Raw genomic sequence first — 25,602 nt, 5'->3', positions numbered from 1 at the left:
TAGCATAGCCTGTAACGTTATTATGAAGGACACATTTTATGAGTGAACTTGAGTTCAAGTGACTTACAGGTTTCTTTGAAAAATACTTTATTACATATAAATTTCGTAACTGAAGTCCGTGAATTCTATGTTGATGCCAACTGTAATTTCAGGAATAGAAACAGCATGAAGATTGAAGTGTGAGCATAAGATTCAATTTTAAAAACAATACTAAGAACAACAATAAAGGAGCGAGCTCTTGGTGTGAGTGAGTGAAGTGGCTCTTAAAAGAGCCGTTGTTGGTAGGAGAGCGTGCAGCTTAAGCTCTCTCTCCGCGGATGCGGCGAGCCAGCTGGATGTCTTTGGGCATGATGGTGACCCTTTTGGCGTGGATGGCGCACAGGTTGGTGTCCTCGAAAAGTCCGACCAGGTAAGCCTCGCTGGACTCCTGCAGAGCCATGACAGCAGAGCTCTGGAAGCGCAGGTCGGTCTTGAAGTCCTGAGCGATCTCGCGCACCAGGCGCTGGAAGGGCAGCTTGCGGATCAGCAGCTCTGTGGATTTCTGGTAACGGCGGATCTCTCGCAGAGCCACGGTACCAGGCCTATAACGGTGAGGCTTCTTGACGCCCCCGGTGGCCGGGGCGCTCTTACGGGCGGCCTTGGTGGCCAGCTGCTTCCTGGGGGCTTTACCGCCAGTAGACTTGCGAGCAGTCTGCTTGGTTCGTGCCATTCTTCCTCACTATTCTTTCCCTGTAATAAGAGCAGAAAATGTAGCGAACAGAGGAGACTCGCTGCTCTTAAAGTGTGTGACTGGCTGTGACGCGGTGCCGCTCCGGCTCGTGATTGGTGACGGGCTCCACGTGGAGCATCGCCCCGCCTCGGTGTGTGCTGCTCATTGGAGAAAAGTGCATTGAATTTGCGCGCTGCCGCAAGGCTCTCTGCGATTGGTGCGTGACGAATCCGCCCGCGCTCTGCGGAAATATAAGCGAGGCTTTGAGCTGATCGGGCCACATTTTCTCTTAGCCTCTTTACTACGAAGAAAAGAACCTAGCCAAACATTGAGACTCTCAGCAACGCAAGACTGTAAACTTCTTTTCACTGAAAGACGAACGACGCTGATGAGCTGAGCTGTGTTTTTCCCCTCGGACTGCCGGACTCTGTTTTGGGTTTGCAAACTTTGCTGAAGTACACAAACCTAAAAATCTGTAGGCGGTTTTGTTTTCTCCGTTTGGAGCTTTTTGAGCCATGCCTGGCCACAGCACAGGGGCACCATGCCACAAGTACCCTAACTCTTCCTCTAGGGCAGACAACCATCGACCCAACTGGACTATATCCAGGGACAGCACAACCAGCCAAGACTCCTACAAGGATCCTCATGGGGAGCAAATACGTGACCACTCCCGCTATTCAGAGGGCAAGTATGGTCGAGGAAGAAGCCACCCTCGAAACGGCACAGGAAGGGGTTCAGAGACAATAGGATTTATTCCGGGGTCGGCAGACAGCGTGCCGAGCAGCAGGCAGTCCTGTGCCTCCATGGGCTGGAGTAGCTGTAAGGCTCTTATCTGTTCTGTTCTCACCTGTGGATTTTATGGCACCCGGGAGCCCTGCCTCCCCGTTAACGAGAGCTCCACAGACCATACCCCCAAAACGCTGGGTGACCCTCGACCTCCTAACGGCATAGCTGTGAAAACCCCTGGCATGTCTTTGGAGCCCAATAATAAGCAGCCCAAGACCCCCAGGTTGCCCCTGAATGACAGTTTCCGTTACCCAGATGTGCACATAGCAGGTCAGAAGGTAAAGTACCCAGTTGCTGACCCCAACGGGGTCGCGCATCAGGTAAAGGGGATAACCAGCGGCCGGTCAGCAACACCAGCCTTATATCCTACGAGGACTACGACTTGGATGAGCAGAGCGACAAAGACATTGACTCTCTGATCACCAAGAAGCTGCTGGAGCTTTACCGCCCTGCATCAGATTGACCAGCTGGCCAAGTGCACCTCTGATTCCTCCTTCTCCCGCAAGACCAACGAGATCAGCGAGCTCATCTACAGCATCGCTCAGGACTACAACCTGGAGGAGCAAGAGGCCGAGTGCAAGCTGGTGTACGGGGTCATCCGCATCAGCACGCGGAAGGGCAAAAGGAACAAGGGCTACCTGTCGACCGGGCAGCATCATAACAGCAGGAGGGATGGACTTCATGAGCAGTGATTTTCCAGAGGTGAAAGTGTCGGAGCAGACGCCATTAGACGAGCTGGCGAGAAAGATGAGAAATTACAGCGGGCGAACATATTCCTCCAGCACTACTACGGCCTACTCAGCGTATCACCACGACACTGAAACCTACTCCTCAGGCGCTCCTCTGATTCTCTAAAGTCAAACAAAAACAATGAGATGTAGCCAGTTACATGGGCTATTTCATCCTCCCGCTGTTACCAAGTTGAGCACCTTTTACCCCGAGTGGTTGTACTTCTGCCTTAAGTGGTCCAGCTACTACCTGCTGTTTTCAAGCAAAAGGCCCACTGAGGAGACTCTCCCCCCCTATTGGGGGAGTCACCATTGCTCAGGGTGGTGTGCTGCCCAACATCCAGGCTGTGCTGCTGCCCAAGAAGACCGAGAAGCCAGCGAAGGCCAAGTAAACGCAAAGCGCTCTGCTTCACCAAAAACAAGGCTCTTTTAAGAGCCAAACACTTCCCTCTAAGCAAAGATTCTTCTTGCTGTTACTGTGTCTGTAACATTTTGTGTACTGTGAAATGTAGCTTATGCATTGTGATTTATTTTGAAATCTACGTTCATCATGTCGTCTTACATAGTCAGGGACTGAAATCCACCTTCAAAATATACTATCTGAGTGCTTAAGCAGTGTGTTTGTTTTATTCACAGACAAGAATAGACTGTCTAATATAAAGTCAAAATAAAACTAAAGCAAAAAGCTCTGTCTCTCCTGAGTGGTTAAGGCTTGTGCCTTGTTTTCAACCTCATTGCTCATCTTACTAATTTAGAATAAATAGGATGTCACCAATTTAGCTTAAAACTTCCAATGTAGACACTCATCATGGTCACCTCGCTTGATAATTAAAGCAGTTTCTACACTCATGGAAACAGACAACACGTGGTACATGACCACATGTTGGCAAGATCACAAAACCTTGTCAAACACAATAGGAAATCATAACAACGTGAGGAGAGGGACAGGTGGACTCTTTGGTGCTGCAGAAACTACCCAGGTAAAGAGGGAGGAAAATGTGGAAACTGTTAGCAACATGTTCAGCAGCACTGCATGCTCAATTTGGGACATTTTGCAAAGTCACTTACATCTACGCTTAGTTAACCCCTGTTTAAGGACAGTAGTGGGTTTGAGCAGGATTCGAAACCTGGGCCTCCTGGTCTCAATGCGGCTATTCACCCCATTGTGTTCTCAGAGCATTTCATGCGACCTTAAAGCTCTCAAGAATTACATTAAGTTGCTGAACCCTGACCTCTGACGTGGCAGATTAGTGGCTTAGCTATAAACTTTGGTGTGTAACTCTGTATGGATCGAAGAATGTATTGACAGTGGGGGTTTGCCTGTCGTAAAATTGAGTAAAAGCTGCCTCAGCCAGAATAAACAATAGAATTAGAGGAAAACTACTGAGGAGGGGGATACAGGGCAGCCCCGGCCTCTCCTCCAGTTGGGATATCCAAAGAATCGGTTGAGGTCAAGAAGTAAACCTCAAGGCTATATTTTGAAAAAAAAGAAAGGAATTCCCAGCATCCATACTCTACAGAGCTCCATTAGTTCAAATGTACACAAATCAAATTGGTTATGAAATCAGTAATGAAATCAATACATGCTAAAATAATAGCTGTATGGGTTAGCTTGGAGTAAAATGTGTCCTTGAAATCACCTAATATCAGCTCACTTGGCCTAGATTTAGTCAGGTTAGGTGTTGTTAGAGCATTTGAGTGGATTATATTGGCTAGGTATCATTAACCTATACGTGTACTTCCAATAAAAACAGCCAGTGTAGGCTTTCAAAAAATAAAAATAGACTCAATATTTCATACAGAGATAATACCTGCAAACTATAAATGTAATACTTTCAGTCATGTTTGTTGTTTTTTTAATATAATGTTTTTAAATTGTGGGTGATAACTTTAAAGGTTTATTTCTTTTCTGATAGTGTTTCATAGTAAAACAAGAAGTGTTGTGATGTCTTGTACTATGAAGGTATGATTGTAAAGAGCAAACGGGTGAGTGGTGTTTCAGGTGTGCAGATCCGACTACAAGCCAACAAAATAAAGATAAAAAATTTCAGAGGTGGGCCATTCTGGTGTCACAAATTTATGAAACGAAAGGACTGTACATCTGACAGAAGTGGAGAAGTGGGAAAAACATCCACGCTCACCAACAGATTTCAAAGGGCTGGACTGCTGCTTGATGGAGATGAGGACACCACCCCGGCCCTTCAGAGGGTGTTCGACTCCAACACTGACAACGAGAATTTTTTTGGTTTTGAAAGCCAGACACTGGAGAAGAGGACTTTGGTGGTTTTAGTGCGCAGGAAGAAGAGAAACGATGGTGGGGAATGACTGACTTTTTCTTCTTGTAAAGCCATGTTACTGCACCTGAGCCTAAAAGGTAGGCCGAATCGTTTTTTTTCTGGTGTGCTGTAGGTATTGTTATGTACTACTACATTGTTACTCGTTTATAAAGCACAGTACATGTTTCGTTTCTTGTACTTACTGGTCCTTGTACATAAAAAGTTGTGCAAATATGTACCTGGTAACTTCTTTTTCAAAATATTAATACAGGGATGTGTTCCCAAACAGCCATCTCTTTCCTGACAATCCCCTTTGTGCATATTCTCTTACATATGGTAAGCAAACATTAAAGCACCTGCGGCTTTTAGTCAGGTGCGGCTGATGTAGGTACAAAACAGGATTTTCCCCTGATTTTAGCTTGTGCGGCTAATTATTCAGGTGCGCTTTGTAGTCCGGAAAGCACGGCAATTTAATTTCAAGGGGAAATTAAGTCTCACTGAGGTTAAAGGCCAAAGAATAAAAGTGGGTTTTTAAGACGCAATTTAAAATTGGACAGTGAAGGGGCCTCTCTAACGTGCAAGGGCAAATTATTCCATAATTTTGGAGCCACGATAAAGAAGGCCCGCTCCCCTCTGAGCTTCCTCCTGGATCTCAGTACCTCCAGGGGCAGCTGATCAGTGACCTGGAGACCGACGGGGTGTGTGGAGATGAAGAAGCTCAGAGAGGTAAGGCGGGGCAAGACTGTGAACATAAGAATTTTAAAATTAACTCTAAAAGACACAGGCAGCCAGTTGCAGTGAGGCTGGAACAGGGTTATATGCTCTATTTTAAAAGTTCCTGTTAGGAGTCATGAAGAAGCGTTTTGAACCAGCTGCAGACTTGAGAGCAATGACTGACTGACCCCCACGTATCTACAGAGGAGGACTCGCAGGGACCACTGGGTCCAAACACCAACAACTCTGTTTTCTTTTCATTAAAAATTTAAAAAGTTTCGAGCCAACCAAGCTTTAATGTCATCTAGGCATGTTGTGAGAGGTTTTATGGAGATGCCACCCTTCTGCTTTAGGGCAAATAAATTTGGATGCCATTATCATCTAGAAAATCTTTCAGTTGACTAAAAACAATTTTCGCTAAAACCTTGGAAAGTAAAGGGAGCTTGGAAGTAGGCCTATAGTTCGCAAAAACTGTGTGGTGGGTTTGGAGTCTACAGACTGGGACACAATGAAGGCTGCTTCTAACAGCTTGGACGAGTTTACGGACACTGTCACCTCCTATATCCACTTCTGTGAGGACAGCATTGTGCCATCACGCACCAGGGTGAGTTATAACAATGACAAACCCTGGTTTACTCCCTAAACTCAAAAAGCTGTGGCTGGAAAAGAGAAAGGCGTTCAGAAGCGGAGACAGGGACTGCTACAGAGAGGCCAAGTACAGGTTCACTAAAGAAGTGGACATTGCTAAACACCAGCACTCTGAGAAGATGCAGCAGCAGATCTCAGAGAATGACTCGCCCTCTGTGTGGAAAGGTTTAGGAATATCACCAACTACAAGCCTAAAACCCCCCCACTCCACTGATGACTTGCTCTTGGCCAACACCCTCAACGACTTTTACTGCCGTTTTGATGAACCATCAGGCAGCCTTCACACCTCAACGGCCCCAACAATAGAGACACTTTGGACACTCATTCCCCCACCTCTCCCCCCTCCATAGAGCCATCACCACCTTCAAACACTTCACCTACAACACCCCCCTCCTCACCCCACACAAAAGAGGATTTCACACCACCTCCTCCCACCACAACTCTTCATATTCATGAAGCAGGTGTGAGGAAGCAGTTTAAGAGTCTGAATGCTCGGAAAGCTCCCGGCCCAGACGGTGTGTCTCCTGCCACCCTCAGACACTGTGCAAACGAGCTGGCCCCAGGAAGCAGCATGTGAGGCTAGGAAAGAATGTCTCGGACTCCCGGACCATCAGCACCGGCCCCCCTCAGGGCTGTGTTCTTCTCCTCTGCTCTTCTCCCTATACACCAACTGCTGCACCTCCACCCACCAGTCTGTCAAGCTAATCAAGTTTGCAGATGACACCACCGTTATTGGACTCATCTCGGACGGGGATGAGTCTGCTACAGGAGGGAGGTTGAACGTCTGGTGTCCTGGTGCAGCCACAACAACCTGGTGCTGAATGCCCAGAAGACAGTGGAGATTATTGTGGACTTCAGGAAGCACACAGCTCCACTCCCCCCCATCATCCTGTCTGACACCCCCATCACCTCTGTGGACTCATTCCGCTTCCTGGGTACCACCATCACCCAGGACCTGAAGTGGGAGCCCACCATCACCTCCGTCATTAAGAAAGCCCAGCAGAGGATGTACTTCCTGAGGCAGCTGAAGAAATTCAACCTGCCAACACGGACGATGACGCAATTCTACAGTGCAATCATCGAGTCCATCCTCACCTCCTCCATCACTGTGTGGTACGCTGGAGCCACTATCAGGGGACAAACAGAGACTGCAGCGTGTTGTGCGCTCTGCTGAGAAGGTGATTGGCTGCAGACTCCCATCTCTGCAGGACCTGTACACCTCCAGGACACCTGTGGAGTGCAGCTCGGATCTCAGCTGACCCTTCTCACCCTGGGACACAGTCTGTTTGACCTGCTCCCTCAGGCAGGAGGCTCCGGTCCATTCGCACCAGAACCTCTCGCCACAAGAACAGTTTCTTCCCCTCTGATGTTGGACACATGAACAATAACGTATGACTGTTCCCACCACTAACACATGACCCTACGCTGTGTTCACTGCATCATTCCATGTTTGGCACTGATCACCACCTGCACTCTGTATATATTATGTATATATCTATCTACTTAGCACTTTTAATTCTTATTCTTATTTTTATTTTCATGTCTATTTAAACGTAATTTATAACAGTATGTTTGCACTGAAGCACCGCAGCAATTTCCTAATGTTGTAAACCTGCTCAACATTTGGCAATAAAACCCTTTCTGATTCTGATGTTAGCAGAATTAGAGATCAAAAAAAGATGGAACTTGCATTGCTTTTTTGGAAAGGTTGGATGAGAAAGCCCCCTCTCTTTAATAACAAGTAGCATCTGAAAAATGATATGGTGTAATAGAGTTCTGTGAAACAGTATTTGCCCCTTACTCAGTTCTTAGTTTTTGCATATTGGTCACATTTAGATGTTTCATATCATTAAAAATTACACTTTAAGAAATAACTGTAGTAAGAAAAAGTGCAGTTTTTAAATTATATTTAATTTATTAAGAAAAAGATTCAGTTTCAATGCCACACCCAGGCCTCATCACTGCCAGATCTGCTGATTCAGAAATCCATTAATTTGAGATTATGTATCGGAATTTCAGGAGCGAGACCACGCCTCCAAACACCCTCCTTCCGGTTGTCATCTATATCAGTGGTCCCCAACCCCTGGGCCTCGGACCGGTCGTTTGGTACTGGGCTGCGAGAGTTGAGGCTCAGGTGTGAAATGTATGGTTTTCAGGGTTTTTATCGGTTTTCAGCGTTATTTTGTTATCGTTTTTATCGTTAACTCGGTTTTCCTGGGTCTTTTCACATGTGTTATGAAATCATCTTTTTTTTCGGTACTGGTACTAGTTTATTTTGTTGTATTTATCCGCGACACCTTAAAGGCTGGTCCGTGAAAATATTGTCGGGTGCAAAAAAGGTGATATATATATTTATAACTATATAGACCGCTGATCTATATAGTTTCTCCCAATTCTGCAAGCTGTTCATTCTAGTTTACGTGCCTCACCCTCCCTCCCTCCTTGTTTTCAATACTTTAACTTCTTCACTTCTATTTAGTGCATGGAGATCTGCAAGGCCCAGGAGCCATCGCCAGTCCCCTTCGAGGCCTTCCCCAAACCGCAGCTCAATTCATGTCCAAGCATTCACCTTTACCTACTAAAATGCTGTCAAACCTAGAATGAGGACGTGGGCCCAGCTAGTGAAACAGAATCTATTTGACAAACTGAAGCAGTATAAATTTCTCAAAACCGTAGCACATCATGTCATAATCTAAAGAATCAACTGAGAAACAAGGTTAGTGACTGAAAGGGTTTCTAAGGCTCAATGACAGCCATCATCCACTTAAGTAGAAAACCTGGAACAGTGCTGGAACTTCCCAAGAGTTGCCAGCCTACCAAAATTACTCCAAGAGCGCAGCTATGACTCAGCCAGGAGTTTACAGAAGAACCCAGGACAAAGTTTTTATCTGACGTAAAATGTATAGAAATCATACATATACCAACAAGACTGTACATCACTGTCACAACAGCGTTTGTTTTCATTCAAAAGCTTTATGGCTTTAATACCTGGTGGCCGGTCTGTAGTCGAAATGCCCAATTTTCTGTCCCAGTCCAGCCCTGCAGGTTAATACTGGCAGTGTCACCATGCCAGCTGACTGTATTTCATCATCAGCCAGTGTTATTCTTTATACATCAATATTACCAAAGTTTACCATAAGGCAGCATAGAAAGTATTTACTTGCTTTCAGGTTTTATTCAAATGTTAGTCATTTCAGTTGTTTCTCCACTTTTTTCCTGTTTCAAAATCAAACACCAGTTTGTGAGAAGATTATCTTCTTTTTTTAACAGGCAGATAAAGTTTTACATTGGAACTGGCTAATTTGTCAATTGTTTGTTACAATGTTCATATTTTAATATTCAAAAATGTTTTTGCCCAGAACATATGTGCACTACATGTCAGTAAAAATACTATGCAAATATTGATGTCCTTGACTGCTGAGTAAACACTGACAAAGCACTGATTGTATCTCTTGTACTTTATCAATGCAGTATCTAAAAACTTTGCACCGTAGTGGTTAAAATCTCATTCTAATAAGAGTTAAAAGCGCGTTCGGTTATTAGGTTCGCCCGAACTGACATTCAACACACACATTATATAAAAGAATTAGAAATTAACTGATTACACAATAAAATACAATTAACAGCACCCACTCATACTCATACATACAAGAAATGCATAAGACTTAAAACCGTACCTATTTGGTTGTGAAAACTTCGATAAGGCTGCAAAAAACCCTCCCTGTACTTCCTCTCTGTTGTGCAGGACAAAGCGTGTGTGAACTGCAATATCCCAGTCCGCACAAAGGAATGGAAGAGGCACGGCAGTCCAGACACCTCACACAACTACTTGTTTGCCACACTGACACACCCGGTGTGTTGACCTGTGGATCCAGAGTTAGCTAACATCTTTTAAAGACAAAGGCCTGGCCTCTTTCACTTTTGCGAGGACACCATATTTCTGATCGCCCTGTGGTAGCAGGACTCAGATGACGTCTCACAAGTCCTGGCTGCGTTTCTCTCTTCCATCCTCCAACAACTGAAGGAGCTCCTGACGAAGCACCTCAGTTCCACACCTAACAGAAAAAAAAAATAAAGAAAGGAAGAACCTCTGAAAACACCCAGCAGTATGTTTCTTAGGACTCCACAAAAGCCCTGCCATAACTCAACCTATAACAACCCATATAAAAGTAAACAGAAATCATAATATATACAAGAAGGTAAATGTACCTTTTGTTGGGTTGACACAGGCACACAAACATTAACTAGGTTCTTCACGTGGACATTGATGCTGCTCTCTGGACACTGGGGGGGTGGGGATGAAGAAATTTACTTACTGAAATTCTTTGGTGAAACCAGTTTGTGAGATAAAATCAATGGTTGTGTGAACACTGACCACGTGGCATGCAACTAGTATTCGACTGGTTGATGGTCTTTGAGGAATAAAAGCTCCCCTGTCTGTCACGTTTTTTCCCAGCGCACTGGTCTTGGCTGAGGTTCACTCTGTGCATCATTCTACGCAATTAACAAGGGAAAAAGGGGAACACCTAAACTCATACAGTCTATGATTAAGCAAAGATTTCCAACATCTTTAAGCTTACAACCAACTTAATTTGACCTAAACTTTAACAAAAAATTCAAATAACATCCACGTTACTCCGTACAAATATTAGACAAGCGTGTTCCCTCTTTAACAAACTGTTTCCACTAAAAACTGTTACCTGCATTCTTGAAGGAGTTCGTCCAGCAGCCTGAGCTTTTCCTCCCAGCTCGGGATTCTGAATCACTCATTTTCAAGCTAAAGAGGAAAGGATTTTTGCAGCAACTCAGTGACATAAACACATAAACTAACGCAATTCAAATGATTTTCAGTCTTGGCGCTCCGGTTTCGCGTTAGCAATTACGTTAGCATCATCAGTTTTGTAAAGAGCTAGCGAAACTCTTAGCACAAAAAAAACTTGCTTTCGCACCATTGCTGGGTATTTTGCAACACACACAAGTCCTTTAATGTTTGTATAGATTTAATCCCATCATCGTTGGATTAAATGGCTAATGCTGCAGTAGCCACGTTTAGTCGTTACCTAGCAAGGCTGCTGACGCGTTAGCTGTTAGCCATTTTTAATAACATTACACCGTTCTGAGATCAGTCACCTCTGTTTGTTTGAAGCTTTTATGAAAAAAACCAAACTTTAAAAACACATCAGGTATTACTTAAGTATATGTATTTTTTCCATACCTGCATTAGATTCCCATCAGTCCGCCTCATTTTCTTATTCTTATAAATGGGTCTCTCCGTTCTCCCCTCAGCCTTTCTTTACACAGGTTGGCGCCATGGCTGGAGCGAGCGCATCCAAAAACTAACAGGAGTGGTGAATGAATATTCATAAATGTGTTTTACGTGTGAAATGAAATATAAACCTAACAAAGGATTTGTGTTAAATCTCGCACTTTCAGATCGTGAATCAGTTTGGAAACCACTGTGTGATGGCCATAACATGAAGCGATTTTATTGTTGAATATCAGTGATACTTTCACGTGTTTTTGTTGAGAAATGTTAAACGATGTCTATTAAAGAACGCATTTACATTAGGGAGAAAAACCCCGTTCGCGGAGAGGGTCCCGGTCGTTCTCCAGTTAGATTGTGCTTCACGGCGTCATGTTTCGCCGTGACGGGGTATTATTGGGAGTAAATGATGGCTGGAGCCTCTGCTCGAGCGTCTCTGATCGCCGCAGAGCGGGTCATATTGTAAGGAATTGACAACCCACATGCTTCACATAAAAAACGTGGAAGGGTACCTTAGGGCCGTCAGCGAGAAGTTAAGGGACGTGACAAAATCGTCTTTATTTCCGCGTCGGGAGTGAGAACGGGTTGGTTTGATTGTGTGTGTTGGGCATTTTGCACACTTTGTCCACAAATATACACATTTTAAGGAAACAACACGACCTGTTTTCATGAGACGGCTTTGCTTTACTTGCAAAAAGATAACAGTGCATATTTGCATGTACACATATGGATGTCTTACAATTTTTCTACAATGTTTTCATCTTATCTTGTTTTTATATATATCCCTTGTTCCACACTTTGAACGACATTTTAACTTTGTTAAGAATGACTTGACTTGACAATAGAGACAACGAGGAAGCGGTTGTCCTTTGCGTCATTCTATCTCATCCATAACCCGCGTATTTTTGTTCTTTTTGGTTTCTTCCCCGCGTTTGGAGCCATGGCCAACTTGACGTGCCGTTCTGAGCTCTGGCGAAGCAGGAAGTGGATTCTACCGCAGATATCGGTTAAAACCTTTGGGAGAGAGATCAAAGTTTTGTTTTTGTATTTGATACCGCGTTGGTTCTGCGGAAAGAAAGACACGATGTAAAGTACATTTGTGCAGAGGTTTGTTGCATCATTCGTGTTATGCGATCTCCTTTTTCCCCGTCACTCATCTTCAGTCAGAAACTAGGTTCCGACATGTTTGTTCACATTTTTTATTTTTGGTCCGGGCTGCTGCATAAAAACAAAACAGAAACACATCGGACAACATTCCGCCGAATTATCCATATTAGACTTCAAACGCACTAAATAATTTCTGACGCAGAATCGGTGGAACTACGGAAACCTCTACACCAACTAAATAAATAGTGGTTTGCATTACTCGATTTGCACTAATTTGCATTAGCAGTACAATAAGTGAGCGGAGGAGTGAGGCGTGGGTCTTCACACACCCCGTTCTCTGTTCGCCATCTGGGGGCTAGCCGTTTGGTCGCTGTCTGGGCTAGTGGGCTGACAAGACTGACACACTTTGTACAGTTACATCATAGTCATTGGTTACAAACACTAGCAAGGGCGTAGATTTGTGTTTTGGCATTGGGGGGACGGATGATTCAACCACTTTGACCCCTGCCCTGTTCCTTTTTCCTTTTTGTCGCTTCTGAGAAAAAAAAAGGAGAATATCTACTTGCCAATATTCTACTTCTTCATTGCTTTAAATCTTTAAAATTCAGTTCATAGTTTTATATGTGATATATAATTTTAATCTACTATTAAACAAATTGACGACGAGTATTTTAGGCTTTCGTTTACTTCAGCCATATTCCATCAAATCAGGTATCATATAAAATAAAAATAGCTTCAAATACAGTCATGACATACAAGAATAGACTTTAAGGACTAACAACCTTAGTTCAGTTTATAGTGCACCAACCTCTCTAACACCATTAGCCACTAAGGGAAACACTGAATAACCTGGTTGTTTTTGTCCATAAAACACTTAGCTACGATTACCACAAAACGATCTCTCGGGCCAAACGATGCAACATTTAGGCACAATATTGCCCCGATCAAATCAGGAGCTGGCTGTTTTATTCTCAACATGAACTACTGTTACACGCAAAAGACATGGACTACTGGTGTCCCACACAACAACTCAATGTGCCTGTGAAGGAGCCTAAACACCCGCCTGCTCCTTTTGTTAACTGAGATAAACTGCTGGATATTTGTTTTACATCTCTACGTCCAGTCTCTCCTGGTGGACTTGGCATACATCAGGATTGTTTAATCCATTTGAGTCATTGTTGACCTTAGCCATCTTTTTAGTCTTGTGAGGCACTGAGCTTCTTTCAGCCTCAGTACATGCGTTTATCCTCAGCATTAAAAATTTTGTGTGCTTGATGTGCCTCCACCTTTGGCCTTGGCTCTTCCCCTCTGACTGCACTAGGACATATTGCACCTGATAAAATAACACCTGGATTCGTGCCATATAAAAAGTGAGACATGTCATTCAGATTCTTTGTCAAATTACACTAATGAAACATTTACACAGCAGCCAACAATTGTCATGATAATAAATACTAGTAATCTATAGCACCAACTCATCAGTCAGTCACCTGTGACCTGCCCTTCTCACCTCTGTCCGAGCTACAACATCGGCAGAGCTGCCTCTGTCACCCTGATGACTAACATGTGAGCCTCACATACATGCAGTCACACTGTGCCTTCAAATACAGATCATGAACCACCAAGTCATCATCCAATTTCACCTGTGATCTTGTATCACCATTACTCCACCACTACACCATTATTAAAAAATTTGTGCAAAGTGCACTCCAAGGTGGAATATTTGCCAAAATCATGACTAACCTCATGATATTTTGTCTTCAAAATGAACCTTGAATATGTCACGTACCATTAGGATGAAAATTATTGTGTCACCAACATTTAACGTTAGACACATACTTTTACAGCCTCTGTAAACTAATATCTGGCCTGCTCGAGGCTGCCGTTTTCTCGACAGTTTCAATCAAATTTGGAAATGCTACTGTGGGAGACTGCGAGATAACTACTAGTGCTGCCTGTTGTGCAGTTAGTTTCCAAAACACGTTATTCATGGTTCACATACAATTTCAGGACTGATGTGGGCTAAAGCCTAGCATAGCCTGTAACGTTTATGAAGGACCACATTTTATGAGTGAACTTGAGTTCAGTGACTAACAGGTTTCTTTGAAAAATCTTTATTACATATAAATTTCGTAACTGAAGTCCGTGAATTCTATGTTGATGCCACTGTATTTTTCGGAAGAAAACAGCATGAGATTGAAGTGTGAGCATAAGATTCCTTTTAAAAACAATTACTAAGAACAACAATAAAGGAGCGAGCTCTTGGTGTGAGTGAGTGAAGTGGGCTCTTAAAAGAGCCCGTTGTTGGTAGGGAGAGCGTGCAGCTTAAGCTCTCTCTCCGCGGGTGCGGGCGAGCCAGCTGGATGTCTTTGGCATGATGGTGACCCTTTTGGGGGATGGCGCACCGGTTGGTGTCCTCGAAAAGTCCGACCACGTAAGCCCGCTGGACTCCTGCAGAGCCATGACAGCAGAGCTCTGGAAGCGCAGGTCGGTCTTGAAGTTCCTGATCGATCTCGCGCACCAGGCGCTGGCAGGCAGCTTGCGGCTCAGCAGCTTCTGTGGATTTCTGGTAACGGCGGAATCTCTCGCAGAGTCCACGGTACCAGGCCTATACTGGTGAGGCTTCTTGACGCCCCGTGGCCGGGGCGCTCTTACGGGCGGCCTTGGTGGCCAGCTGCTTCCTTGGGGCTTTACCGCAGTTAGACTTGCGCGCAGTTCTGCTTTGTTCGTGCCATCTTTCTCACATTCTTTCCCTGTAATAAGTCGCGAAATGTAGCGAACAGAGGAGACTCGCTGCTCTTAAGTGTGTGACTGGCTGTGACGCGGTGCGCTCCGCTCGTGATTGGTGACGGGCTCCCCGTGGGCGCATCGCCCGCCTCGGAGTGTGCTGCTCATGGAGAAAGTGCATTGAATTGCGCGCTGCCGCAAGGCTCTCTGCGATTGGTGCGTTAATTCCGCCCGCGCTCTGCGGAATATATAGCGAGGCTTGGGTGATCGGGCCAACTTTTCTCTTAGCCTCTTTACTACGAAGGAAAAAAACCTAGCCAAACATTGAGACTCTCCGCAACGCAAGACTGTACAACTTCTTTTCCCTGAAAGACGAACGACGCTGCTGATTCCGAGCTGCGTTTTTCCCCTCGGACTGCCGCGGACTCTGTTTTGGGGTTTGCAAACTTTGCTGAAGTACACAAACCTAAAAATCTGGTAGGCGGTTTTGTTTTCTCGTTTGAGCTTTTGAGCCATGCCTGGCCACAGCACAGGGGCACCCCTTCCACATAGTACCCTAACTCTTTCCTCTAGGGCATGCAACCCATCGACCCAACGGACTATCCCGCCGACACACAACCAGCCAAGACTCCTACATGTATCCTCATGGGGAGCAAATACGTGACCTACTCCGCTATTCGAGGGCAAGTATGGTCGAGGAAGAAGCCACCCTCGAAACGGCACAGGAATGGGTTCAGAGACCAATAGGATTTATTCCGGGGTCGGCAGACAGCGTGCCGAGCAGCAGGCAGTCCGTGTGCTCCTCCATGGCTGGAGTTAGTAGCTGTAAGTGCTCTTATCTGTCTGTTCTCACCTGTGGATTTTATGGCACCCGGGCGAGCCCTGCCTTCCCCGTTACGAGAGCTCCACAGACCATCCCCCCAAAACGCTGGGTGACCCTCGACCTCCTAACGGCATAGCTTGTTTTGAACAACCCTGGCAGTTCTTTGGAGCCCCAATAATAAGAGCCCCAGACCCCCGTTGCCCCTGAATGACAGTTTCCGGTTACCCAGTGTGCACATAGCAGGTCAGAAGGTAAAGTACCCAGTTGTGACCCCAAACGGGTGGTCGCACATCGGTAAAGGGGATAACCAGCCGGCCGCGTCCAACCCCAGCCTTATCATCCACGAGGACTACGACTTGGAATGACAGCGCGACAAAGACAGACTCTCTGACACCAAGAAGCTGCTGGAGTCCTTTACGCCCTGCATCAGATTGACCAGCTGGCCAAGTTCACCTCTGATCCTCCTTCTCCCGCAACGACAACGAGATCAGCCGAGCTATCTACAGCATCGCTCAGGACTACAACTGGAAGAGCGCAAGTGGCGAGTGCAAGCTGGTGTTACGGGGTCATCTGCGCTCAGCACGCGGAAGGGCAAAAGGAACACGCGCTACCTGTCGCCGGGCCAGCATCATAACAGCAGGACGGGATGGGACCTTCATGAGCAGTGATTTTCCAGAGTGAAAGTGTCGGCGCAGACGCCATAGACGAGCTGGCGAGAAAGATGAGAAATTACAGCGGCCGCGAACAATTCCTCCAGCACTACTACGGCCTACTCAGCGTAACAACCCCCGACACTGAAACCTACTCCTCACGGTCTCCTCTGATTTCTCTAAAAGTCAAACAAAAACAATGAGATGTAGCCCAGTTACATGGGCTATTTCATCCTCCCGCTGTACCAAGTTGAGCACCTTTACCCCGAGTGGTTGTACTTCTGCCCTTTAAGTGGTCCAGCTACTACTGCTGTTTTCAAGCAAACGGCCCCACTGAGGAGACTCTCCCCCCCCTATTGGGGGGAGTCACCATTGCTCAGGGTGGTGTGTGCTGCCCAACATCCAGGCTGTGGCTGCTGCCCAAGAAGACGAGAAGCCGCGACGGGCCAAGTAAACGCAAAGCGCTCTGCTTCACCAAAAAAACAAAGTGCTTTTAAGAGCCAAACCACTTCCCCCTCTAGCAAAGATTCTTTGCTGTTACTGTGTCTGTAACATTTTGTGTATGTGAAATGTAGCTTATGCCTTGTGCATTTATTTTGAAATCTACGTTCATTCTGTCGTCTTACATCGTCGGGACTGAAATCCCACCTTCAAAATATACTATCTGAGTGCTAAGCAGTGTGTTTGTTTTTTCACAAGACAAGAATAGACTGTCTTCTCTACGTCAAAATAAACTAAAGCAACAAAGCTCTCTCTCCTGAGTGGTTTAAGGCTTGTGCCTTGTTTCAACCTCATTGCTCATCTTACTAATTTAGAATAAAATAGGATGTCACCAATTCTTCAGCTACATAACACTCATGCGTTCACTCGCTGATAATTAAAGCAGTTCTACACTCATGGAACAGACACACGTTGTACATGACACATGTGGCAAGATCACAAACCTTGTCAAACACAATAGGAAACTCATAACAACGTGAGGAGAGGGACAGGTGGACTTCTTTGGTGCTGCACGAAACTACCCGGACAGAGGGAGGAAAATGTGGAACTGTTAGCAACATGTTCAGACAGCACTGCTGCTAAATTTGCGGACATTTTCGCAAAGTCACTACCTCTACGCTTAGTTAACCCCTGTTTTAAGGACAGTAGTGGGTTTGAGCAGGATTCGACCCTGGGCCTCCTGGTTCATGCGGTCTATTTCACCCCATTGTGTTTCAGAGCATTCATGCGACCTTAAAGCTCTCAAGAATTACATTAAGTTGCTGAACCCCTGGACCTCTGACGTGGCAGATTAGTTGGTCTTAGCTATAAACTTTGGTGTGTAACTCTGTATGGATCGAGAATGTATTGACAGTGGGGTTTCGCTGTCGTAAAAATGAGTTTAAAAGCTGCCTCAGCCGATAAACAATAGAATTAGAGGCACAACTACTGAGGAGGGGGATACAGGGCAGCCCCGGCCTCTCCTCCAGTTGGGATATCCAAGCATCGGTGAGGTCTCAGAAGTAAACCTCAAGGCGCTATATTTGAAAAAAGAAAGGAATTCCCAGCACCATACTCCCTCTACAGCGCTCCATTAGTTCAACTGTACACACATCAAATTGGTTTATGCAATCAGTAATGGAATCAATACATGCTAAAATAATAGCGTGTATGGGTTCAGCTTGGAGTAAATGTTTCCTTGAATCACCTAATATCAGCTCACTTGGCCTCGATTTAGTCAGGTTAGGTTGTAGAGCTTTTGAGTGGATTTATTGGCTAGTTATCATTAACCTATACGTTTGTACTTCCAATAAAAACAGCCGCGTGTAGGCTTTCAAAAAAAAAATAAGAATACTCATTCATACAGAGATCAATACCTGCAACTATAAATGTAATCTCAGTCATGTTTGTTGTTTTTTAATATTATGTTTTTAAATGGGGTGATAACTTTAAAGGTTATTCTTTTCTGATAGTGTTCTATAGTTAAAACAAGAACTGTGGATGTTTGTACATGAGTTGATTGTAAAGCAGCAAACGGTGTGAGGTGTTTCGGTTGCAGTCTCGACTACAGCCAACACAATGATAAAAAATTTCGAGGGTTGGGCCATTGGTCTTGTCACTATCCACTCTTATGCTACCCCACCCAACCAACCCAACAATAAAAACACACCCACCCATGTCCTTTGAACGAAAAGGACTGTACACTGACAGATGGAGCAGTGGGGAAAAACATCAACGCTCACCAACAGATTTCAAAGTGGCTGGACTGCTGCTTGATGGAGATGAGGACCACCACCCCGGCCCTTCAGAGGGTGTTCGGTCCCACACTGACAACGAGAATTTTTTGTTTTGAAAGCCGACACTGGAGAAGATGCCTTGGTGGTTTTAGTGGCAGGAACGAAGAGACAGATGGTGGGGAATGACTGACTTTTTTCTTGTTAAAGCCATGTTACTGCACCTGAGCCTAAAAGGTAGGCCGAATCGTTTTTTTCCTGGTGTGCTGTAGGTATTGTTATGTTACACTACATTTGTTACTCGTTTATTAAGCCCACAGTACATGTTTCGTCTTGTAATTTTCCGTACTGTACTAAACAGTTGTGCAAATATGTACCAGTAACTTCTTTTTCCAAATATTAATACAAGGGATGTGTTCCCACAACAGCCATCTCTTTCCTGACAATCCCCTTGTGACATATTCTCTTACCTATGGTAAGCAAACATTAAAGCCACCTGCGGCTCTTTAGTCAGGTGCGGCTGTGTAGGTACAAAACCGGATTTTCCCTGATTTTATTTTAGCTTGTGCGGTCTACATATTCAGGTGCGCTTGTAGTCCGGAAAGTACGGCAATTTAATTTCCAAGGGAAATTAAGTCTCACTGAGGTTAAAGCCCAAGAATAAAAGGGGTTTTAGAGCAATTTAAAATTGGACCGTGAAGGGGGCCTCTCTAACGTGCAAGGGCAATAATTTTTTATTTCTAATTTTTGGTAGCCACGATAAAGAAGGCCCGCTCCCCTCTGAGCTTCCTCCTTGATCTCAGTACCTCCAGGGGCAGTGGTCAGCTGACCTGGGAGACCGACGGGGTGTGTGGAGATGAAGAAGCTCAGAGAGGTAAGGCGGGGCAAGACTGTGAACATAAGAATTTTAAAATTAACTCTTAAAAGACACAGGCCAGCTCAGTGCAGTGAGGTTGGAACAGGGGTATATGCTCTATTTTAAAAGTTCCTGTTAGAGTCATGAAGAAGCGTTTTGAACCAGCTCTGCAGACTTGACGAGCAATGACTGACTGACCCCCACGTATCTACAGAGGAGGCTCTGCCGGGACCACTGGGTCCAAACACACAACAACGTGTTTCTTTTTCATCAAATTAAAAAGTTTAGGACAACCACGCTTTAAATGTCCTTAGGCATGTGTGAGAGGTTTTATGGAGATGCCACCCTTCTGCTTTAGGGCAAATAAATTTGGATGCCATTTATCATCTAGAAAATCTTTCAGTTGACTAAAAACCACTTTTCGCTAAAACCTTGGAAAGTAAAGGAGCTTGGAAGTAGGCCTATACTTCGCTAAAACTGTTGTGGCTGGTTTGGAGTCTACAGACTGGGACCACAATGAACGGCTGCCTTCAACAGCTGGACGAGTTTCACGGACCTGTCACCCTATATCCACTTCTGTGAGGACAGCATTGTGCCATCACGCACCAGGTGAGTTATAAACATGACAAACCCTGGTTTACTCCTAACTCAAAAGCCTGGGCTGGAAAAGAGAAGGCGTCAGAAGCGGACAGGGGATTGCTACAGAGAGGGGCAAGTCACGCGTTCACTAAAGAAGTGGACATTGCTAAACACCAGCACTCTGAGAAGATGCAGCAGCAGATCTCAGAGACTGACTCGCCCTCTGTGTGGAAAGGTTTTAGGAACTATCCCAACTACAAGCCTAAAACCCCCCCACTCCACTGATGACTTGCTCTTGGCCAACACCCTCAACGCGCTTTACTGCCGTTTTGATGAACCATCAGGCAGCCTTCACACCTCCAACGGCCCCCAACAATAGAGACACTTTGGACACTCATTCCCCCACCTCTCCCCCTCCATAGAGCCATCACCACCTTCAAACACTTCCCCCACACCACCCCCCTCCTCACCCCACACAAAAAGAGGATTTCACACCACCTCCTCCCACCACAACTCTTACATATTCATGAAGCAGGTGTGCGGAAGCAGTTTAAGAGTCTGAATCTGCCGGAAAGTCCCGGCCCAGACGGTTGTGTCTCCTGGCACCCTCAGACACTGTGCAAACGAGCTGGCCCCATGGAAGCAGCATGTGAGGCTAGAAACGAATGTCTCGGACTCCGGGACCATCAGCACCGGCCCCTCAGGCTGTGTTCTTTCTCTCTGCTCTTTCCCTATACACACCAACTGCTGCACTCCACCCACCAGTCTGTCAAGCTAATCAAAGTTTGCAGATGACACCACCGTTATTGACTCATCTCGGCTGGGGACTGAGTCTGCTACAGGAGGACGGATGTGACACGTCTGGGTCCTGGTGCAGCACACAACAACCTGGTGCATAGTTGTCTAATCCCTAGGCAAGACGTCTGGAACGATTGTGTGTTACTTTCAGGAAAGTCTTACACAGCCTCCACTCCCCCCCCATCATCCTGTCTGCACCCCATCACCTCTGTGGGCTCATCTCGCTTCCGTTGGTACCACCATTCACCCAGGACCGACGTGCGTGGAGCCCACCATCACCTCCGTCATTAAGAAAGCCCCAGCAGAGGCTGTACTTCCTGAGCAGCTGAAGAAATTCAACCTGCCACCAGGACGATGATGCATTCTACACCTTGCCTTATTTTTCATTGTTTGTTGACACCGTCAGAAAGATCTTAACTCTAAGTTCTTTAATGAGGCCATGGTGGGTCCTATTGTTATACATGAGTGCATTATATTGAGACTCACCTTCAGCCCATTTCTGCACATCGGCCACCCATTGCTGCAGTGTGTCATCATCCACACCCAGCTCATTTCTGGTCGCATTCAGGCTCTCCACTTGTTCTCTAAGGATCCTTATGATCTAAGAATGCATTCATAAATGTCATTCATATTGACATTAAAAGAGTACTGGTGTTTTCCCCCCCATTACCACACACATTAAAATGGGTGTTGAAAAAATGACCTTTAGATATCGCTGGCTCAAAGTGCGGCCCAGTTGTTCCACTTTCCTTTTGTTCCACCCCAAGCCAGGAGGGTCAGCATGTCTGTTCGCCCTGCATTTCAGTTAGTATACAAATTAGAATTTAATGAGCAGGAGACTGAGTGGAATCTCAGACACGGACACATACCTGCTTTAGACATGTAATTCGTGTGTGATGGCCGCTCCTAGACAGGAAACTGTTACTTGTTCCACCTCTTCTCCAACTGTTGAACCGGCCCCCATCCTGAAACGCACCTCCCCATTTGATCTATAGAAAGGAGGTCACAATACATGACTGCTGAATTCATTCAACCCTTATAACAAAATGTCTCAAACTAATCCAAAACTACAAGCTGCAGTATACCTCGCATTTCCAAGTGTGAGCCTTTGCATGCATGACGGAGAGAAAAGGACGCATTGACAAGAGGTTCCTCAGCTCAGGGCACTGCTGAGCCATCTTGGTTAAATAGGGGAAATATTTACAGGCCACATCGGAGCAAAGGAACGTAATATGTCCTGGGACGTTAGCTGCCAACTTCCTCTGGAGAAAAAGGGGGTAAGCAAAGATCTCCCCTCGAAACATGTTCAATGCAGCTAAGAGGACTCCGTGGCGACAAACAGCTATTTCCATGCCCTCCTCATCCAACTTCCCAGTGGACTTTTTGGACGACTCCTTTGCTGCAGTCCAAGATGAAGATCCGCACAACCCTTTCCCCGGGACCTATTACACTCAAGATTTTAACATAAAAGACATGACATGATTAAGCCCTATCAGGGACAAACTTTTTTAAAACAAATGCATAACAATTAGCTGAATTAGCCTCGAGTCACCACAAGACCTCATATCTCCCCAGGACAGCACTGATAACACAAAATAAAAATCATGTTGTTTTTTTTAAATAAACATGGTGACAAAATTAAGTAAACATTAAGATAAAGTAAAGTAAATAGTATTACGACAACACCAAGAGAAAATTAAAACAAATAATCGACCCATCCATATATGTCTACACACACACACACACACACACACACACACACACACACACACACACGTATATGGTTACGGCATTAACGTCATTTTAACAAGAGAAACGCTAACAGCACTAATATATATATACGTGTATCTTACATGATTTGTGTGTCTCTGGATGTATTTCACAAACTCAGCAACTTCCTCATCTTTTTCAATGAAGACACCTTCAAAGTTCCCCTGCTCTGAAGTGCTGAACGAACACAGTGACAGTTGTTTGAAAAGAAACATTAACATACATTTTTCTACAAATCCCTATTTGACTTATGTACACAATGCATAACGTACCTTGCATTAGACTGAAAGCGATAAAGCTTGCGGTTTCCATCAACTGAGACGGCAAGCATGTCTGGAGTGCAGGCAGGGCAGCTAAAGCATGGCTCCTTGCACATCCTGTCCACCTCAAACTTTACAGCATTCCACTCCAAGAAACTTTTACTGAAGGCATCAGCTGATATTCGGCCATTCTTTTACATAGAGGACATACAACAGAATATTCAAGGACAGTCATCATAAACATTGATTTGCACAATTTCCTTAAACTTAGCAAATTTAGAAACTCACCCTTCCAAAATGGGCCGTTCGTTCATCCAGCATTTTGACAAATGCCTTAAGTGACATCCCTGGTGCAGCCTTCTTAATGTCATAGAAAGACTGAAAGACATCCATTGAAAACAGGGTGCAGAAATTTAAGGTGCCAGGCCAATATCCACTACCCAGGATGTCCTTAACTGAGGGGGACCACATTAGGCCACAGCTGGTGCAGCTCACCACTGGCAGTGTAAGGTTATAACGGCCTTTAGAAAGGATAAGGATAAATTCAGTCATGGCTCAAAGCATTCATTTTTTCATGTTGTTTTCAAATCGGTCTGGTAAATCCAAATGACCTTTGACAGGTGCCCACATATACTGCGGGCCGAGGGTAATTAAAACCAAGATAGCAATGCACAATTTGCAATAAAACCTCCAAACACATCTATTGTGTATGTAGTGTGTGACAAAAGGGCAACTTACCATTTATGGTTACAAGAGCCACAATTGCGCCGGGTGAAACCTCAACGTTACCTGCTGGGCAGTCACACACAGTCTGGCCTTTGCACAGGCAACAGCCGAACTGACATTAAAACACACAATATATATAAAAAGAATTAGAAATTAACTGATACACAATAAATATACAATAACAGCACCCACTCATACTCATACATAGCAAGAAATGCATAAGACTTAAAAACCGTACCTATTGGCTTGTGAAACTCTGATGAAGGCTGCAAAAACCCTCCTGTACTGCCTCTCTGTTGTGCAGGACAAAGCGTGTGTGAACTGCAATATCACAGTCAGCACAAAGGAATGGAAGAGGCAGGCAGTCCAGACACCTCCACAACTACTTGTTTGCCACACTGACACACCCGGTGTGACTGTGGATCCAGAGTAGCTAACATATTGTCTATAAGACAAGGCCTGGCCTCTTTCCACTTTTGCGAGGACACCATATTTCTGATCGCCCAGTGAGTAGCAGCTGACTCAGATGACGTCTCACAAGTCATGGCTGCGTCCTCTTCTCCATCCTCCAACAACTGAAGGAGCTCCTGACGAAGCACCTCAGTTCCACACACTAACAGAAAAAAAAATAAAGAAAGGAAGAAACTCTGAAAAACACCCAAGCAGTATGTTTCTAGGACTCCACAAAAGCCTGCATAACTCAACTATAACAACAATATAAAAGTAAACAGAAATCATAATATATACAAGAAGGTAAAGTACCTTTGTTGGGTTGACACAGGCAACATAACTAGGTTCTTCACGTGGACATTGATGCTGCTCTCTGACACTGGGGGGGGGGGATGAAGAATATTTACTTACTGAAATTCTTTGGTGAAAACAAGTTGTGAGATAAAATCAATGGTTGTGTGAACACTGACCACGTGGCATGCAACTAGTACTTCGACTGGTTGATGGTCTTTGAGGAATAAAAGCTCCCTGTCTGTCACGTTTTTTCCAGCGCACTGGTCTGGCTGAGGTTCACTCTGTGCATCATTCTACGCAATTAACAAGGAAAAAAGGGAACACCTAAAATACAGTCTATGATTAAAGCAAAGATTATCAAACATCTTAAGTTAACAAACTTAATTTGACATAAACTTTAAAAAAAATTCAAATAACATAACGTTTACTCCGTACAAAATATTAGACAAGCGTGTTCCCTCTTTAACAACTGTTTCCACTAAAAATGTTACCTGCATATCTTGAAGGAGTTCGTCAGCAGCCTGAAGCTTTTCCTCCAGCTCGGGATCCTCTGAATCACTCATTTTCAAGCTAAAGAGGAAAGAGATTTTTGCAGAACTCAGTGACATAAACACATAACTAACGCAATTCAAATGATTTTCAGTCTTGGCGCTCCGGTTAGCGTTAGCAATTAACGTTAGCATCATCAGTTTGTAAAGAGCTAGCAGAACTCTTAGCACAAAAACTGCTTTACGCACCATGTGAGGGTATTTTGCAACACACAAGTCCTTTAATGTTTGTAATAGATTTAATCCATCATCGTTGGATTAAATGGCTAATGCTGCAGTAGCCACGTTTAGTCGTTACCTAGCAAGCATGCTGACGGTAGCTGTAGCCATTTTTAAATACATTACACCGTTTCCGAGATCAGTCACCTCTGTTTGTTTGAAGCTTTTATGAAAAAACAAACTTTAAAACACACATCAAGGTATTACTTTAAGTATATGTATTTTTTACATACCTGCATTAGAATCAATCAGTTCCGCCTCATTTTCTTATTCTTATAAATGGGTCTCTCCGTTCTCCCATCAGCCTTTGCTTACACAGGTTGCGTCCGATTGGCTGAAGCCGAGCGCATCCAAAACTAACAGGAGTGGTGAATGAATCTATAAATGTGTTTTACGTGTGAAATGAAAATAATAAACCTAACAAAGGATTATGTGTTAAATCTGCGCACTTTCAGATC

The 25,602-nt window shown here is 44.8% G+C and overlaps 1 protein-coding gene and 1 pseudogene across 1 annotated transcript; both read right to left on the bottom strand.

Moving 5' to 3' along the window:
* Positions 1 to 246: 246 nt before the first annotated feature.
* LOC120725881 lies at positions 247 to 14,966 on the bottom strand (annotated as a pseudogene).
* A 6,762-nt stretch (positions 14,967 to 21,728) lies between these two features.
* Positions 21,729 to 23,927, bottom strand: LOC120725880. Its single transcript, XM_040018951.1, has 6 exons — positions 23,646 to 23,927; positions 23,196 to 23,428; positions 22,920 to 23,098; positions 22,731 to 22,824; positions 21,963 to 22,319; positions 21,729 to 21,866 (listed from the first exon to the last, which is right to left on the bottom strand). The coding sequence occupies exons 2-6, from the start codon at positions 23,376 to 23,378 to the stop codon at positions 21,729 to 21,731; spliced, it is 951 nt and encodes a 316-aa protein (XP_039874885.1). The 5' UTR covers positions 23,379 to 23,428; positions 23,646 to 23,927.
* Positions 23,928 to 25,602: the final 1,675 nt, after the last annotated feature.

Source organism: Simochromis diagramma, unplaced genomic scaffold (assembly GCF_900408965.1).
Source record: "Simochromis diagramma unplaced genomic scaffold, fSimDia1.1 OVJJ01000642.1, whole genome shotgun sequence".
Taxonomy (NCBI): Eukaryota; Metazoa; Chordata; class Actinopteri; order Cichliformes; family Cichlidae; genus Simochromis; species Simochromis diagramma.
The sequence above is the reverse complement of the archived record's forward strand: the minus strand, read 5'-3'. Positions and strand labels throughout refer to the sequence as shown.